The sequence below is a fragment of the Gadus morhua genome, chromosome 8, assembly GCF_902167405.1.
Source record: "Gadus morhua chromosome 8, gadMor3.0, whole genome shotgun sequence".
Taxonomy (NCBI): Eukaryota; Metazoa; Chordata; class Actinopteri; order Gadiformes; family Gadidae; genus Gadus; species Gadus morhua.
This window is the reverse complement of record NC_044055.1, coordinates 1,969,736-1,986,469: the sequence shown is the minus strand read 5'-3', so window position 1 is coordinate 1,986,469 and position 16,734 is coordinate 1,969,736. Positions and strand designations below refer to the sequence as shown.

The following is a 16,734-nucleotide window of genomic DNA, read 5'->3' as shown; positions in this document are numbered from 1 at the left end:
CTGGACGTGTGGAATGAAGCCCCTCTGGGCCCCATGAGCTCATTGTGTTTGCGTTTCCGATGTTCGCATTGCTCTTCATTATCTCCCCTTTTCATTGTCTTTGGAACCCCCCTCCCCCCGCCGCCTCATTCTATCTCGGCATAGGCCTAATCGCTCTCCTCTCCCCACTGTCCAATCAGCTGACTGTCCTGCAATCACCAGCTGGGAACATCTCTGGGCTCCATTGTGAGGGCGTCTGTCAGCCAGGGAGACGGGTTTCACAGCTCCAGCAAAGTCCTGGGAACCGGACCAACCTGGCCCGGAGCATTGTTCATCCTCAGACAAATGGAACCATGTGCACAAGGGCAGCGCGCTGCTGCTGACTCACTGTTGCTTCTCTCCGGGAGAGCAGTGCAGCACACTGCTCAAATGGGCCGTAAAATGCCACGTTTCACGGCACGCCCTAAGCCCGATCCAGCAGGCCTACTATGCTACAGCTGAACGCCTGGTAGGAGTCGGCACGGAGCCAGAAACCAAAACCTGTTTCGTAACGGACAGATTTGACGATGTGTATTCAGCTTTCAGAAGGGGAAGCTAATGAATGTCTTTCTACAATGGCCAGCCGACATGGTGTTGAATTGAACACTTTTGTTTTCAACTCGTTTAAATACTTCTTGTCTTCCCACCGGGAAAGGTTCAGGTGGTGTCTGAGGTAATGCTGGCTGTTGGCCAATCAGGTGCTCACAGATAACAGATAGACAAAGTCCTATTCACGAGACTTACAACCCCAGCCCTCCAAAGAGCACGAAAACACCCTGAATTAAAGAAGGATCCTTGAGAAGGCATAAAGGAGAGCGATCCCTCCTATAGTTGCAGGGTGGTAACGAACATGGGCAGCTTTTGGGTTACAACGATACAACATTTTAGTTTATAAACCATGCTGGTTCCTGTATGCTATGTGGTCGTTTTAAATACAATGAGAGCCATTCTGAAGCAACTATTTTGAGGCTAAATAAATTCAAGATGAACCTGAAATTGAGTCTGTAACCTGCACTAATCTTTTTCAGAGCAGCTATTTTAACAGACCAAACCGATTTGGGGCGAAAAAAGTGTCTTTGGACTGAATCGGGGATTAAGGGCTTTCAATCTTGTTTGGACACTCCTACACAAATGTCTGCAGTCAGTGAATAGCTTACAGATAAGTCTGATTTTATTGCCTCGGTTCAAAAGACACAATTTCACTTTATTAAAAACAAACAAATTCACGCACATCACATCACATCCAACACAAGACATTATATAATTCCATAAACAGAGATGCTCTGTATTCCCCCTCCCCCCCGCCCACCCGCTTCTCCCCCTCAGAACATCAGAGTGCTTGAGGTGGGGTTGAACGCCTTCAAAGAGTCTCCCCTGCTGTGTTCCCATGGGAGCACGCCCTGTCTAGCCCCCGCTGCCTCGTCTGACAACAGATCCACGGGGCTAATAGGTTCCACCCAGACAGCCATCTAGCTAGCAGGCCTTACCGCTGGGAGGGGAGAGAGACAGAGGTGGGTGCTCTCTCCCTGTGGGTGGCATTGTGTTGCTCTCTATTTCCTCCGGTTTTGCTGTTCCTGGCCCTCTTTTATCGCAGCTGATAAAGAGGTGAGCGAGAGTGGGAGCCTCTTAATCATTCATGCACACGTTTGAAGCGTACAGGCGATGAACCCCCCCCCCCCCCCCGACACCTTGTCCTCTGACTGAACGTGGGCATCGACGTGGGTAGAGAATGTAAGCCACCACCACAGAGTTCACAAGGATTTGGCTGCTTCTTTGTCATGCAGGGATTGAAAAGGCAGCTTGAGAATCAGCAGTAGACATGGAGGGCTTATGGTTAATACGGTGGTGGGGGGGAGACAGGCTATTTCACAATCTAACCTCCTTCTTTCTGCATTTACAATGCCCTTTCAGGTGAGTCTGTTCCAGCAGGCCATTTAAGACAAGAGAAGGCCAGGTTTAAGTTTTGTTTTTAAGCCTAACTTGATGCAGTCATTCATCTTTATACAGGTTTCGTTCTGGCTAATATTCATGGATGGTAGGCATGGCCTACCATCCTTGGGCTGGCCCGGGGCCCACCGTGGGCGAACCCTTTCACCAATCAGATCTCTTCAAATCCCCCCCCCCCAGACCACCATGGCGATCCTCAGGATATTTGTATGGAATCGTTGCATAAAAGATGTGTCCATGCCAAGCGTGGCTCATAAAGGTCCCTTTTTTGGGGTCTATTTGTGTTTGTTTCTGCCTCTGCAATGGCGCCGAGCAGAATCAAATATTCATGCAATAAATATAAAAAAAGAACCAGATTGGTTTCTTTGGCTTGTGGACAAGAGTGGCATCTTGGAGATGTCCTATTCACTCAGCATGTCAGGCCCAGCACTGGAGAGCTGGGGGGAGGCTGAACTCAATTACAGCAGCCACAGGATGAGCCAACGACACACACGCACACTACATGCACACAGACATACACACGCAAGCACTCGCACACACACACTACATACACAGCACACTCACACTACACACACACACACACACACACACACTACATGCCCACAGACATACACACACAAGCACTCGCACACATACAAAAACACCCACACACACAAACACACACACTACACACACACACAGACACACTACATGCAGACAAACACACAGACACTATAAACACACACGGACACACTACATGCACACAAACACACAATCACACAGTCACACACACACACACACACACACACACACACACACACACACACACACACACACACACACACACAACAACACACACCCACACCTACACACAGACACAGGAACACACAAATGCACAGACATGCCCACACACACCCACACACACACACGACTCTCAAACTCAAGGACCATAAGTCGGCAGATGTTATACAGCTTGTTTCCTGTTTGATGACCCTAACATTTTCTGTCATAACCGTGCAGAAGATCAATAAAGCAAATCAAACTGATTTGCAGGCGTGACATGAACTAGATACATTTTCCAAGGTTTCTGTGCGTTTGGCAACTGAAAGAATGACGTGAATATTTGATTTATGCCTCCTTCGATTACAGAGATACGAACGCAAGTCAGCAGCACACACACACACACACACACACACACACACACACACACACACACACACACACACACACACACACACACACACAGTCTCACACGTTCATGCACACACAGAAACACATGCACATTTTGCAGTTTATAAGGCATGTCATCAAATGTGTTGTGGCTGGTCGGGCGTGCTTGAGTGTGTTTATGTGAGCACATGTGTGAATTTAGGGGAGGTTTGTCAGCACCTTGCAGTGCTATGAATTTATAGAGCACTATCTTTATTCACGCTGGTTTTGATATTACAATCCCAGCACAATTTATATCAGGACAGTTCCAAATTTACGCAAACTGCTGTGTGTGCAAGGATAGGTTTAAAAATAAAAATAAATCCATATAATTATTTTTTAAGCCTTTAATGGCTAGACTCTCGATGCATTTTGGACATGTTGGCCTGCGATAAGCCACCAAGCACTCTATAAAGGAACCCTATGGCCCTTATTGTCACTCAGCTGCTGTAATGCTGCCAGAAGTTGGTAAACGTATATATTTGTAATATTTGCCTTTTTCATCAACGTATACATTTTTTATCTCTTTGATGCATTAAATTAAGGTTTATTTCACGGTTATAACTAATCTTTTTACCACAGCCCGTGCAAATGTTGGTACTAATAGATGCACATTATTTTTCAGGTAACAGTTGGGCTACTGTCCAAACCATTCTAAACTCATGTTCAACATCTCCTCAACTCATGTCCGCTGGCCAGCTCGGGAGCTCTGGTAATCCTCTTAACTTAAAACACATAGCAATTCGATAGAAAAATGTAAAACTCCCCTCCAGATTCCCGTTCTCACATCGGTCGGTCTACTGGTGATATAGCTTAAAAATGCATGTGGACGCAGTTGCCATGGAATTATTATTTCTTCAGTGGATATTGATTTGCATGTGGCCTTGGTATGAAATTAATATTCCACTATGCATTGGGAGGATTTAGCCCTGCGCCATACATAAATTTCTGATAAAAGCACACCTAGTCGTGGATCACTAAAGTAAGTATAACTCTTTAGGCAGAGGATATAACATTTGTAGCCTATACATTTTTCGCAGAACAGTATTCTGTAAAAATATTGAACAGTTTGGCCCCTACATTTTTTTAAACTATTTCAAATCATGCAAATTGTACCAAATTCCCCAAAATGTAATCCACAAGAAAAGATTTGAAAGGAATTTCAAGTCTGAATGGGGTTAGCATAAAAGTAGGCTATGAACATGCAAACCCTTTTAATAAATGTAAAAAAAATAAAAATTGGATGCTTCTTATGTCAAAGGCCTATTTGATGGAGGTCTTACATAAGGCTAGGCAGTAAGTAAGTAAGTAAGTAAGTAAGTAAGTAAGTAAGTAAGTAAGTAAGTAAGTAAAATGTATTTATAAAAGCACATTTAAAACAGTTTGCACGGACCAAAGTGCTGTACATAGTGCATTCCTCAGGCAAAGATGTAGGCAAAATAACATTAGAATAAAATACAATAAAAATAAATAAATAAAATACAATAGTGCAGAGGTCAGATAGTTAATGGGGAGGGAAGGCAAGGTTGTACAGTATGGATTTTGAGCCTTGATTTAAAGGCATAAATGGAGGGGGCTAGCGCTAGCTTTAATGTATATTGTTAAAGCTAGCGAGCTAGTCAGTGGTTGCTAAAGCTAGCGAGCTAGTCAGTGGTTGCTAAAGCTAGCGAGCTAGTCAGTGTTTGCTAAAGCTAGCGAGCTAGTCAGTGGTTGCTAAAGCTAGCGAGCTAGTCAGTGGTTGCTAAAGCTAGCGAGCTAGTCAGTGGTTGCTAAAGGTAGCGAGCTAGTCAGTGGTTGCTAAAGGTAGCGAGCTAGTCAGTGGTTGCTAAAGCTAGCGAGCTAGTCAGTGGTTGCTAAAGGTAGCGAGCTAGTCAGTGGTTTTGTGGGAGGGGCTTTTGAAGGAGGCCTGAAGGGAGGGGCAGATTTATTAATTTAGGGTTAATTTAAGGTACATAATTTCACTGCGGTACCATACTTGTGCACCGGGGGCAGGGTACTACTAGATAGTGTTAGAAGGCATGGGGCTGAATGGAGCTAAATGCTTACATTTTAATCTCCGTCCATCTCGGCTATGCAGGGGCTTTTCGCTATTACTAGTCAATAACCTAATCTATCTGTATAACAAACATAGAGCAAAAATAAATAAAGGAACCAAGAAAATGCCCTCGTAACTGACATGATATCAACTGTCATTAATTTTATCACAAATTCAAAACTGATTGAAAATATTTAAAATTAATTTCTTCACAATTGAAATGATACATTTTGCTGTACTTCTATGTAAGGTTTACCATCATTTAAAAAATAACATTTGGTTTGATTCAGGGTGGAAAGGAAATTAGCAGTGGTCTGCTCTTCTCACCTATTTAGGCAACTTTTTTCGGGTGCCCTTTTCATAGATTGAAGCGCTGTGATAGGACGCTGTTCACGCCCCTGCTCTGGGACATAATCAGCCCTGTAATGCAGCCTACATCGGCATCCTGGGAATGCCGCATAAGCCGCTGCCACATTGCCAATTTGACACCCTTATTCCTTAATTCAGTGCCTGAACTACGCCTCTTCCATTGAATTCGGCTAAACCGGTCGGATGCTAAATGGGTCGAATCGAGCAATGGGCTGATAGAGAAAAAGGTTAGGTTTCCCAAAAGTCTAGTAAACCCCCACAAGATGAGCGTCGGCTAAACTACAGGCCAGACAGGGCACCATAACCCAACCCGCTGCACGGGAAGCTTTGCTCAGCAAGCATTGAGCAGGAGCAGGAGCAGCAGCAGCAGCCAAACAATCGGACCTGGTCACATGACCCAGTAGGCGGTGCTGGGGATTCACCGGCCAGTAGCGTTTAGCGTCAACCCTGGATCCTCGGAAAATGAAAAGGGAAGGCGAATAACGGTACCCTACGGTACAAATAGAGATGATCCCCGAATACAGCAACGCATCTCCGTCGCGTAGATAAATAAATGCTCCCCATTTACAAGCACGGCACGGTGCGTTCGGTTCGCGAAAAATAAGCGGTCCACCATTGTCTGCGTTAGAAATTAGAATGGCCTGGATGTGCAAGGTAAGTGTGGGATTCCCCGCATACATTACTTTAAAAAAAATCCGGATGATAAGGTCCGTGCTGTTGTTTGAGCTCATCATGTTAACAGATGTGAACACCCGTTAGCTTGGTGATGCTGCAATGGAGCCCGCTATCCTCTACATGTCGGCACGGCCACGCATCTGCCCGGTGGACTGTAGGCTCCTCGGTGCGAAACGATCACTTAAAATGAACATTAGGCCATCCTCCCACAACACGTATTTTTTTTAATACAATTATATCTTTCCTATAGCCTGTAAGTGCTACTAACCTAGGAGGCTATGTTGTAACTCTATGCTTATTACAAAACAAGTTAGAAAGTGTAACTTCCTGATTTGGGTTTAGGGTAATGCGTGTAAAGGACTAGGAGAACTTTGGCTGTGCGAATTATATTGTAACACCAGGAGCAGGGATGTGGACGACAGGCCCACATGTCTTAAAGAAGACTATACTTGCCAGTGTGGCTTCATCGTATTGTACAGATATTTTTGGATCTGAAACTGTCCTACCATACCATGCAAATTAACCATGATATGGTTTATTCCATACCTTTCGTGTCCAATGCAACACCCCACAATTTAGTGCAAAACACATTCTACAAGCCTCATTTAAAATGAAATATCAGCGTTATGTGGCCTGGTAGTTACCAAGATGTAGGCTAGTGGTGTAATCAGCATGGACTAGCCCTGTTATCATTTGAGAGAGTGTTGAATGTGACATTGCATTATCTCTGCGTGGATGTGTAGTATATGCCTCATAAGCAAATACTGAGCCTAACTCACTAAGCCCCTTTTACTGCGACGTGGAAAAAGTGTTTAAAAACACTTATTACCCATCCAGGCATTTGTGACCCATCCTTATGAAAGTTGATAGTGTAAATTACTTCAATCAAATAGTCGACTGAAGTCATTTCCACTCTGAAATGTCCCATTTAAATGTGTAGTTACTACTTCCAGATGTGATGTACTGTTATGTTAATGTCAAATATGTGTATAGACAATCTCTACTGAACATTCCTTGATTAAGAACATTACTTCATCCAGAATGAATGGGTTATTTTTGAAGTTATCTTTGAACCAGAGCCATCATGGAACATGAAATCCAAGCCAACTTGAGAGCTGGAGCGAATGAGTTGTAAATGCATTGTAAGAACACATAAAGACAGGAAAAATGTAAGGTCATGACAAATAAGTCCTTCCAATCTCCCGAAAAAGGTGTGAGAGTCTTGTGTGTGAGTGTGGATCTCTTTTACCATTTAACAAGCTACTTACAATGTGGTTGGTCGTTTCTAGTTGTCATGGGAAAAACATAGTGCGTCATGTGCAAATAAGTTCCAAATAAGTGAAAAATTTGCATTCGGACTCGAACTAGGTCTTTGTGATTACTATTTGCTTGGGAGAGCAAAAGTTAACATGTTGATACAATTCACACCCAAAAGAAGACCAGGCACCAATGACAAATCTGAATTAGTTTGACCCTATACAACATTGATAAAGTTTATCTTGGTCTAAAAGTTGACCTTGTGTTTCAGCCTCACTTATAAACTACAATAAAAGACAAATGGCTGTCTTGACCTAGCAGATTAGGGGTGTCTTTGTACTGGTTGATTGTCAATTGAAACAATCCAACAATAATAAGTCATCGTGATCCCTGGACCCTAATAACTATGGAGCTATGTGTCCAGGGCAGGTCTGTCCTGTGGCCCGTGGCTCATCAGCTCTCATGTGGGCGCAACAGTGAAAGGCTCTGCTGGACACAGAAAGGCCTCAATTGTTGCCCTGTACCGTTCCTATTGGCTGTGAGTGCCCCCCCCCCCCGTTCCACAACAGTGAATGAGGTGATGTCATCACTGCTTCTACTTCACAACGCCTGGTGCATCAAGGCCAACAGAGCTAGCTTGTGTTTCCATGCGCTGCAGGTCAGGCAGATGAGCAACACGAAGCAATTATTCATATTAGTGCAAATACAAAAAAAGAACACACAAAGACAGAAAGTAACAGACATACAGACACACACACACACACACACACACACTGTTTGCACATACACACACTGGTGCAGACCCACTGTGCACACACACACATACCACGAGTGCAAACATAACAAAAGATAACATTCACTTCGTCACATACTTTTTTTTGTATTGAATATCGGATGAAACACACACACACACACACACAAATCTACTCCATCCACATCAACTGAAACTGGATTTTCAGAAAATAATGAAGAACAATGTCTTTCTTTTTGTTTTCTTCCCCAAGAGTAACAACAAAGACAAGATGCATTATTAGGATACAATTGTCACAGAGGTGGATTGTTTGTCAGAGAGACCATTTTTGGAGCGTACAGTTCCACTGGAAGTCTTTCCCTGCAATGTTACAGAACATTTGCTGCATGCGTGAGGTTGTAGACGTAAGGATCTGAAGTGGGCCTCTTCTTTACTACTGGCCGGCTTGCAAAATGAGGAAGTTGTCTTGTTCAAATCAGTGCGTTTTCCAAGTCTTTGTCTCTCATAGATCACAGAGCCATGATGCTGTGTTAATCCTTTATTTGCGGGCTCCTGCAGGATAACCCAACGACCAGCCATCATGTCTACATGGTTGACTCTCTTCTTGTCCCTCTCCCACTCTGATCTCCCGTTGTGTGTCCTCTCCCATTAGAATGTGTTGTTCTCCCATTAGGGCTAGGGACAAATGTTTGGCAGGAAGCGTGATAGTAACAGGATGGAGATTACGCGTATTTACTGTCTGATCAGTTAAAAGTAGGGGTTGGAGACGGGGGTCTGGCAGGCAGGGGGAAGAGGCCAGGGTAAAGGTGTCATCATATCAAGGCCCAGTCCCATTTCTACCCCTTCCCCCTGCCCCCTCCCCCTTACCCCTTCAAAACAAGGGGGAGGGGGAGGGGGAAGGGGAAGGGGTAAGGGGTAGAAATGGGATTGGGCTAATGCCCAATCCCATTTCTACCCCTTACCCCTTCCCCTTACCCCTTCCCCTTACCCCTTCCCCTTACCCCTTACCCTTACCCCTTACCATTACCCCTTACCCTTACCCCTTACCCATACCCCTTCAAAACAAGGGGGAGGGGTAAGGGGAAGGGGTAATGGGTAGAAATGGGATTGGGCCTAAGTGTTTGATCAGCTCATAGTTGGGGTCAGGAGCAGGGCTCTGGCAGGGACAGCGTAGAGGGCAGAGCAAAGTAATCCTCAAAGGGGGTTGGGGTTAGAGACAGATGTTTGGCAGAAAGGCCGCCGGAAACCATATCTACTCTCAAGGTCAACTTGTGAATGGAACAGGGACTGATGTTCCGGGAATATCTGGACCCGCAATTTGCCTGCCCAAAACACGATAACTTTTTTTTTGCGAAGGCACGCAAAGGGTTACGAGCGAGCTAACCACATGCAAGACTCCACTGATGGCGTATTTTACGATTCTTGTCTGTTAATCTAAATGTGCCAAATTTTCCTTTCTCGCGATTCAATTCCGATATCAATGCAGCTTATTTTGTAACAAGCAAGTTCCATCTGTCAAGACCGGCGACAAAGTCGGAAGGTTTCTCACGCCGCGAGTTTTACGGCGGCTTGCCTCCGTATGTGTTGAATCGCCGCCGTGTTCCGGGCTATTACAGCGATCATTTGCAATGTTTAAAAAGGTGCATTTGTGAAAAAGGTTTTTCCAGTCATTCACCGGGAACTATGTGATAGAGGCTCCAGACAGACCTCGGATTCTGGGCCCCGGGGGGTGGGCTGTCTCGGCGGCCTGAGGCTGGGGCCAACCTGTGGAGCCCGGGCTGGGTGGGGACTTGGGGACCCCGGCACTCGGGTTTCCCTTTGAGCGTATCCTCTGTGTCCCTGACCTGGGCGTGAAGCCTGGCTGGGCTCCCCCGGATTCCTTTGTGTGCTTTTGAGTCTTATCGCACAGAGGAGGCGACTTGACAAGATGTGAGATTGGGTCGAAAGGTGTCGTCCGATGGCGATCGCACAATCACACACACACTTCATCCGTTGCGGCTGCGTGTTCCGTGTTGGGTTTCTTGTTCTTTTCAAGTGTGTGTTTGGAGTTTACCTGCAGGTGGTTTGGCCTGATTGTTGTGGGTAAATGTGTGCGAACACGTGAAGCACACACACACACACACACACACACACACACACACACACACACACACACACACACACACACACACACACACACACACACAGAGACACACACACACACACACACACACACATAGACAAACACACACACACACACACACACACACAAACACACACACACACACACACACACACACACACACACACACACAGACACACACACACACAGAGACACACACACACACACACACAGAGACACACACACACACACACACATAGACAAACACACCCACACACACACACACACACACACACACACACACACACACAGACACACACACACACACACACACAGACACACACACACACACACACACACACACACACACACACACACATAGACACACACACACACACACACACACACACACACACACACACACACACACACACACACACACAGAGAGACAAACACACACTCACACACACAGAGACACACACACACACACACATAGACAAACACACACACACACACACACACACACACACACACACACACACACACACACACAGACACACACACACACACACACACACACGCACACACACACACACACACAGAAGCCATTGCTCTGGTAGCATATTTAGTGTGGGAACCAAGGTTGATAACTATGGAGTTAGAATCATGCCAAAACCCCGCACACACACAAAACGTGTTTTGCTCACGCATAACGATTCACACGCACACAAAACGTGTTTTACTCACGCACAATGATTCACACACACGCTCAGTGTGGTTTGCAAATACAAAACATCATTCACAAACTAATGCATTTTGCTCAGAAACAAATACAGTATGTTTTACACAAAGTACAAAAAAAATCCTTCAAGTACACAAAACAATTCTACAAGTACGGAACACGAAAGCTGCGCGTGGATCGGAATGCATTTGCGCACGGATCGGAATGCATTTGCGCACGGATCAGCAGGGCGGAAAATTAGTGCCAAAAGTCACGTGACAAACAAATGTCCTGTGATTCACACTACACAACAACAGGTGGCGTTGTTCCGGCCAAACCGCACGGATTCCGTACGGTTTCCGTACGGTTTCCGTGCGGTTTAGCACTTTTACCGCGCCATTCTAGGGCCAGTTAGTGGCCTTCTTGGCTTTCCATAGAATCCACACACGGTTGGCCGGCATCAAATAAAGATTTTGGGGAGAAAAAAAGATCGTCCTGGCGGCCTTAAACTGCAAGCAAAATGCATTAGTTTGTGAATGATGTTTTGTATTTGCAAACCACACTGAGCGTGTGTGTGAATCATTGTGCGTGAGTAAAACACGTTTTGTGTGCGTGTGAATCGTTATGAGTGAGCAAAACACGTTTTGCGTGTGTGCGGGGTTTTGGCATGATTCTAACTCCATAGATAACCTTCCTCCAGGGCGAAGCAGGTGACCATGTGGCTGTCTGTTTGACCGTACCCACTCCATCTATACCATCGCGGACCTTTTGACCCCTCACATCCTACATAGCAGTAAGCAAAAGCTATCTATTTATCTAAAGCGATCTGTCTATCTGTAGAATACAGGGTCAGACTGTCTGTCTGTCTGTCGGCCTGTCTTCCTGTCTGTGATTAATCTCTTTATCTATCTAACTTTGTGCATCTGTCTATCTCTCTGCCTCTGTCAGCCAAGCCGTCCATCCTAATAATGGAATACCATTCTTCATTGTTATTGCCTTGACTACCAAGAATGCCGAGCGATATACTCTGATCATTATCACAAAGCGTTTTTGTTTCGTCCCCCTCCCACCCTTAAATACCATCCCTACGTGGTAGTGCCTCCATCCATCACGCGGAAAACCACAGTTTCATATCGTTCCCGGACACACCCCTTGTGAATGTGACCGAGCACGTAATGTACTGATCGTCCTGATCATACTGCTGATTGCGGACAAAGCGCTCCTCTACGGCAATCAAATGTGTTATTCATCAGAAACACGTAGCCTCATTAAAAGTAATCCAAATCTAAAACGTATAGAGTTCATTCATTTTTCATTTTGTCATTAATGTAATTGCATAATTAAGGGTTAATCTTAATCAACTCTTAGAAAAAAAGCATGAAACCAGTTTTTAATTAAGTGGTGGATAAAATAGGATGCATTAACCCTTTATCCCGCTAGTTTTCGAGGGCATGAAACAAGTAATGCCAAAAAGAGCCGGTCACATGACAAAACAGTGGTACCTGATTCACTGCACCTATCTGACCTTAATCAACTCATCCTGACCAGTTACACTCGGGATCACAGGGTCGTACGGCCTCGTGGATTACCTTCTACCTCTTAACAACTCTTAACCCCCTATCACCCTGAGTCTGGTCCAAGTAGACCGATTGGCTCTCGACTCGCTGACACAGCAAACATGCAAATCTGTGGCTCGCCGACAGAGCCGCTAGACCTGATGTCAGATCCTCGGAGATCAGGCCAGGTGACGGCTGTCTGATGTGATGGTAGGTTCTGGGCGGCAACCCGCACGCCAATCAGAACACGCCATTCTTTAGAGGCTTGCCTTTGCATGGCTTCTGTTGCTGATTTTGCGTGGTTGACTGGGATGACCATGGATTATTTGCATTGAACACGGAGGAAGGAAAGAGGTTTATCGCTGGATCTCACTGTGGGCGTGCGGATTTGGCACTGAATCACTAAGATCAATTTGCATTTTTTGCATTTTCAGATTCATTTTAAATGCCCGAGACACACGCTGTTTATGGAGTGTTTGAAATCAGGCTAACACCTTTTCTTTTGCATGTATTAGATTAATTCATTTGACTGCTTTTTAGTATGTCTTGTAAAAGTTGCTCTTTGTATGCCTTTTGCAAGGTTTAGCAGTCATACAGATGGAGGTAATAGAGTTGGCCTCCAAAAGTAAAATCCCAAACCTAAAACGAATGTGCTAAATAGTTTTGCAGTACACACTGATAGGGTACGGTCAACCTTGGGACACACTCGACAGAAAAGTCCAGGGTTTTTATAGTTCTCCCTGTAGGCTCTAAAAACGTATTTTCCAGCCATTTAACTTATAGCGGGTTGCTGCTCCACTGCTTCTAAAATACTCTTGGCTTCACCCATCTGCACATTTGCTCTGCTTTGGCCCAGGAATCTTCTAATTGTAGGTTTGGCCAATTTGGATCCCACCCACTGGCTCCGGCCTATCACAGGCCAGGCAGCGGCAGGCTGGCAGCGGCGGCGGGGCGCGGCGGGGGGGGGGGGGGGGGGGGGGGGGGTTGAGTCTGTCATGCACAGCCCTGGCGGCGGCGGCGCGGGGGGGGGGGGGGGGGGGGGGGGGTGGTTGAGTCTGTCATGCACATCCCTGGCGGCAGCGGTGCGGGGGGGGGGGTGGGGGGGGGGTTGAGTCTGTCATGCAAAGCCCTGGCAGTGTTCCCGACCAGAAGCAGAAGTAGTGAGCTCCAGGAGAAGAAGCAAGCTGCTGTCAATAAGGTAGCAAGAAAACATCCGTTAGTTAGCACCTTTTGTTCAGAATGTATACGGAAGCGTACGATTTCACACGGGCGTTGATTGTTACATAATTTCTCGTCATAACCCCATTGTTGAAGCCCCTTTACACCTCAACCTATAACAGGCCAATAAGTCTCATGTGGACCATGCCTTTATAGTATATCCATGCTTGTGAGGTGAACCGCGCGACGACGGATTCCACAGCCTCCCTTCCTCTCCTCTCTCACACGGAGACACGATGGAGGCGTGACATCTGGATGTAAGCCCCGCCTTGAGTCCCTCGCTGCTCCGCGTCGGTGGCTGCGGGCGCGTAACGAGCCGTGGTTAATTCCCTATCTGCTTACACACGCCTCCGGCCTGTTGATCACGATGCAGCGCCGCCCTTGAACCCAGCCTCTGAGCAGGCAGAAAATCCCTTGTAATTGCATTAGTGCTTACCCCCCCCCCCGCCCCACCCTCACCCCCTGCCGCGGCCCCCGGGGGGCGGCTTTAAGGGCTTGGTTCAGAGTCTCCCCGAGGTCTCCGCTGGGTGTGATTTGTCCGGGTCTCGTTCAGGGGGGTGGGTGGGGCTGAAACGCTTGCCTTTATAATGATCGACACGCCCGGCCCCCCAAGGGTGTACGTGTCGACGCGAGGGCACCGTGCGTACTGCACACCGGACGTCCCGCATGGGTCTCTCAAGGAAATGTGGGATTTTTTTGCTTTCAAGTACATCTCACTCTCACCTCCGCCTTCCCTCTCTCTCTCTCTCTCTCTCTCTCTCTCTCTCTCTCTCTCTCCCTCTCTCTCTCTCTCTCTCTCTCTCTCTCTCTCTCTCTCTCTCTCTCTCTCTCTCTCTCTCTCTCTCTCTCTCTCTCTCTCTCTCTCCCTCTCTCTCTCTCTCTCTCTCTCTCTCTCTCTCTCTCTCTCTCTCTCTCTCTCTCTCTCTCTCTCTCTCTCTCTCTCTCTCTCTCTCTCTCTCTCTCTCTCTCTCTCTCTCTCTCTCTCTCTCTCTCTCTCTCACACACACAGCTTCCATATCTCTGTCTGTCTGTCTGTCTCTCTCTCTCTCTCTCTCTCTCTCTCTCTCTCTCTCTCTCTCTCTCTCTCTCTGTCTCTCTCTCTCTCTCTCTCTCTCTCTCTCTCTCTCTCTCTCTCTCTCTCTCGGTGGGGTTATGTGCTACGAGGTCAGTGCAGCAGGAGAGCCCTTGACTATAGCTATCACAGCCACTATGCTGTTGTTACCCCCCCCCCCCCTAGCAGTGTATCTACAGGGTCCAGACAGTTGTTCATGATGCCTTCGGTGAACTAAAGCCCTGTAACTGTGGGCTTGTGGAAGGATGTGAAGTAAGGATATCTGATCTGCAAAACAATTCTCAGCATATATCAGGCGATGTTAGGTTCCCTGTGATGGACACTATCTTACCACAGCAATAGTACCAAAGAGTGCTGTTCTTAGAGTGCTTCGGAAAGAAGGATCAACACCACGTTTATATTTAGAGGTGCTAGACTCAGCATCTTGACAGTGACCCTGTGTTTCCTTAGTGGTTCGTATGGTGGTGGGTGTGGCGCTGTCCAAGAGAGAACAGCGTTCTCTGAGATTTCAACAGCCCAGTCATTTTGTTTGTGATTTTCATATGTTTGTTTGTCCTGGCACCGGGCCTGGCAACCGGCCAGGCCCGGTTGCCATGGTACGGGCCACGCTCGCTTGTGTTTCTGACGGTCTAGCAGGTGGGGCAGACAGCTCGTTAGTCGTGTCGTGGCTCTTTTTAAGAGCCCAACTGCCAGGCCGGCCCTTGAGGTTGCGGCGAGGTGCCGATCCGGTCCGGGGCGTGCGGTGGTGGTCTCGCTTCCCCCGAGCCCCTCGCCACGTTGTAAAACGTCACAGAGAGGTTTATGCAACGCATGGACATAGTCCTGTTAAAGGGGTAGTGAGCTACAACAACAACAACTCAGAAGTGTTGACCTCCAAGATTTAAATGAACGGTGAAAGCCGACAAACTGATTGACTTTTGTTTTTTCAATCGTTGCCTGAGATTCTTGTGTTTAACTCCGTCTTTTCGTTCATTAAAGCATGTCATTTTGAGAGAAACTGAGAAAGGCTTGAGTGACAAATCGTCGTTACAGGCAAGTCGGCCGATTTCCAATCCTAACGAATGTGCTCTTGAGTTTAGGCAAGGACTTGGGGAGGAATGGGAGAAATTCACCCTCATTCGACTTTATAAACTGCTTTTTTAACTAAACAAAAAAAAAATTCGACCTGCATTTTATTGCTCTCATGAGTGATTTCTACTTTTGAATTGTCTACTCATATTTCCTTTTTTATTGCAATGGGAAACTGGCATCTCCAGACAATCCGAGACATTTTCTTTGAGATGGTATCTGATATGCCGCGCTATGAACGAAGACATTCTCCTCTTTTTTTATATTGGACCTGTTTTCATGGGAAAATCTCTTTCTTCTTTCCCTTTAAATTTCACCATCTTAAGTTTGTCAAGGAATAATGGACCAGGGCTGCAATTCTGGTGCAATCTTCAATTTCCATTTTCTTAGTAGAAAGCTGCGTCCACCATATGACAGTGGGTACATCTGTCTTCCCAGCCGGTACACAGTTACCTCTGGTAAGTACACCAGGCGCTGGGCAATAAGGAGGGATTTATCATCACCATTACATGAGGACATTTTTACAATTTTGATATATATGCACCACAAAACATCTGCTCAAGTACTAAAATGCAACTGAGATTCACTGCCGTAAAGTATACAACCATTAAAAAATCATTCTGAGACTTCTGATTGTTGGTCTGACGAATACTTGGGTTATAACAAATCCCCATCCCCATTTTCTCCTCAAACAATATAAAGAGACATTGAGTTAGTGAGAGTTTGTTTGGTGGCACGCATTGGTACTGTATATTGTG

At 46.2% G+C, this 16,734-nt stretch overlaps 1 protein-coding gene across 1 annotated transcript in view; it reads left to right on the top strand.

Moving 5' to 3' along the window:
- Nucleotides 1–5,908: 5,908 nt before the first annotated feature.
- Nucleotides 5,909–16,734, top strand: part of st6galnac3 (ST6 (alpha-N-acetyl-neuraminyl-2,3-beta-galactosyl-1,3)-N-acetylgalactosaminide alpha-2,6-sialyltransferase 3) — a 53,991-nt gene continuing 43,165 nt past the window's right edge. Inside the window, exon 1 of the mRNA XM_030363775.1 lies at nt 5,909–6,211. Within this exon, the coding sequence (XP_030219635.1) occupies nt 6,194–6,211 (18 nt within the window). The 5' untranslated portion in view covers nt 5,909–6,193. The remainder of the gene's footprint in view (nt 6,212–16,734) is intronic.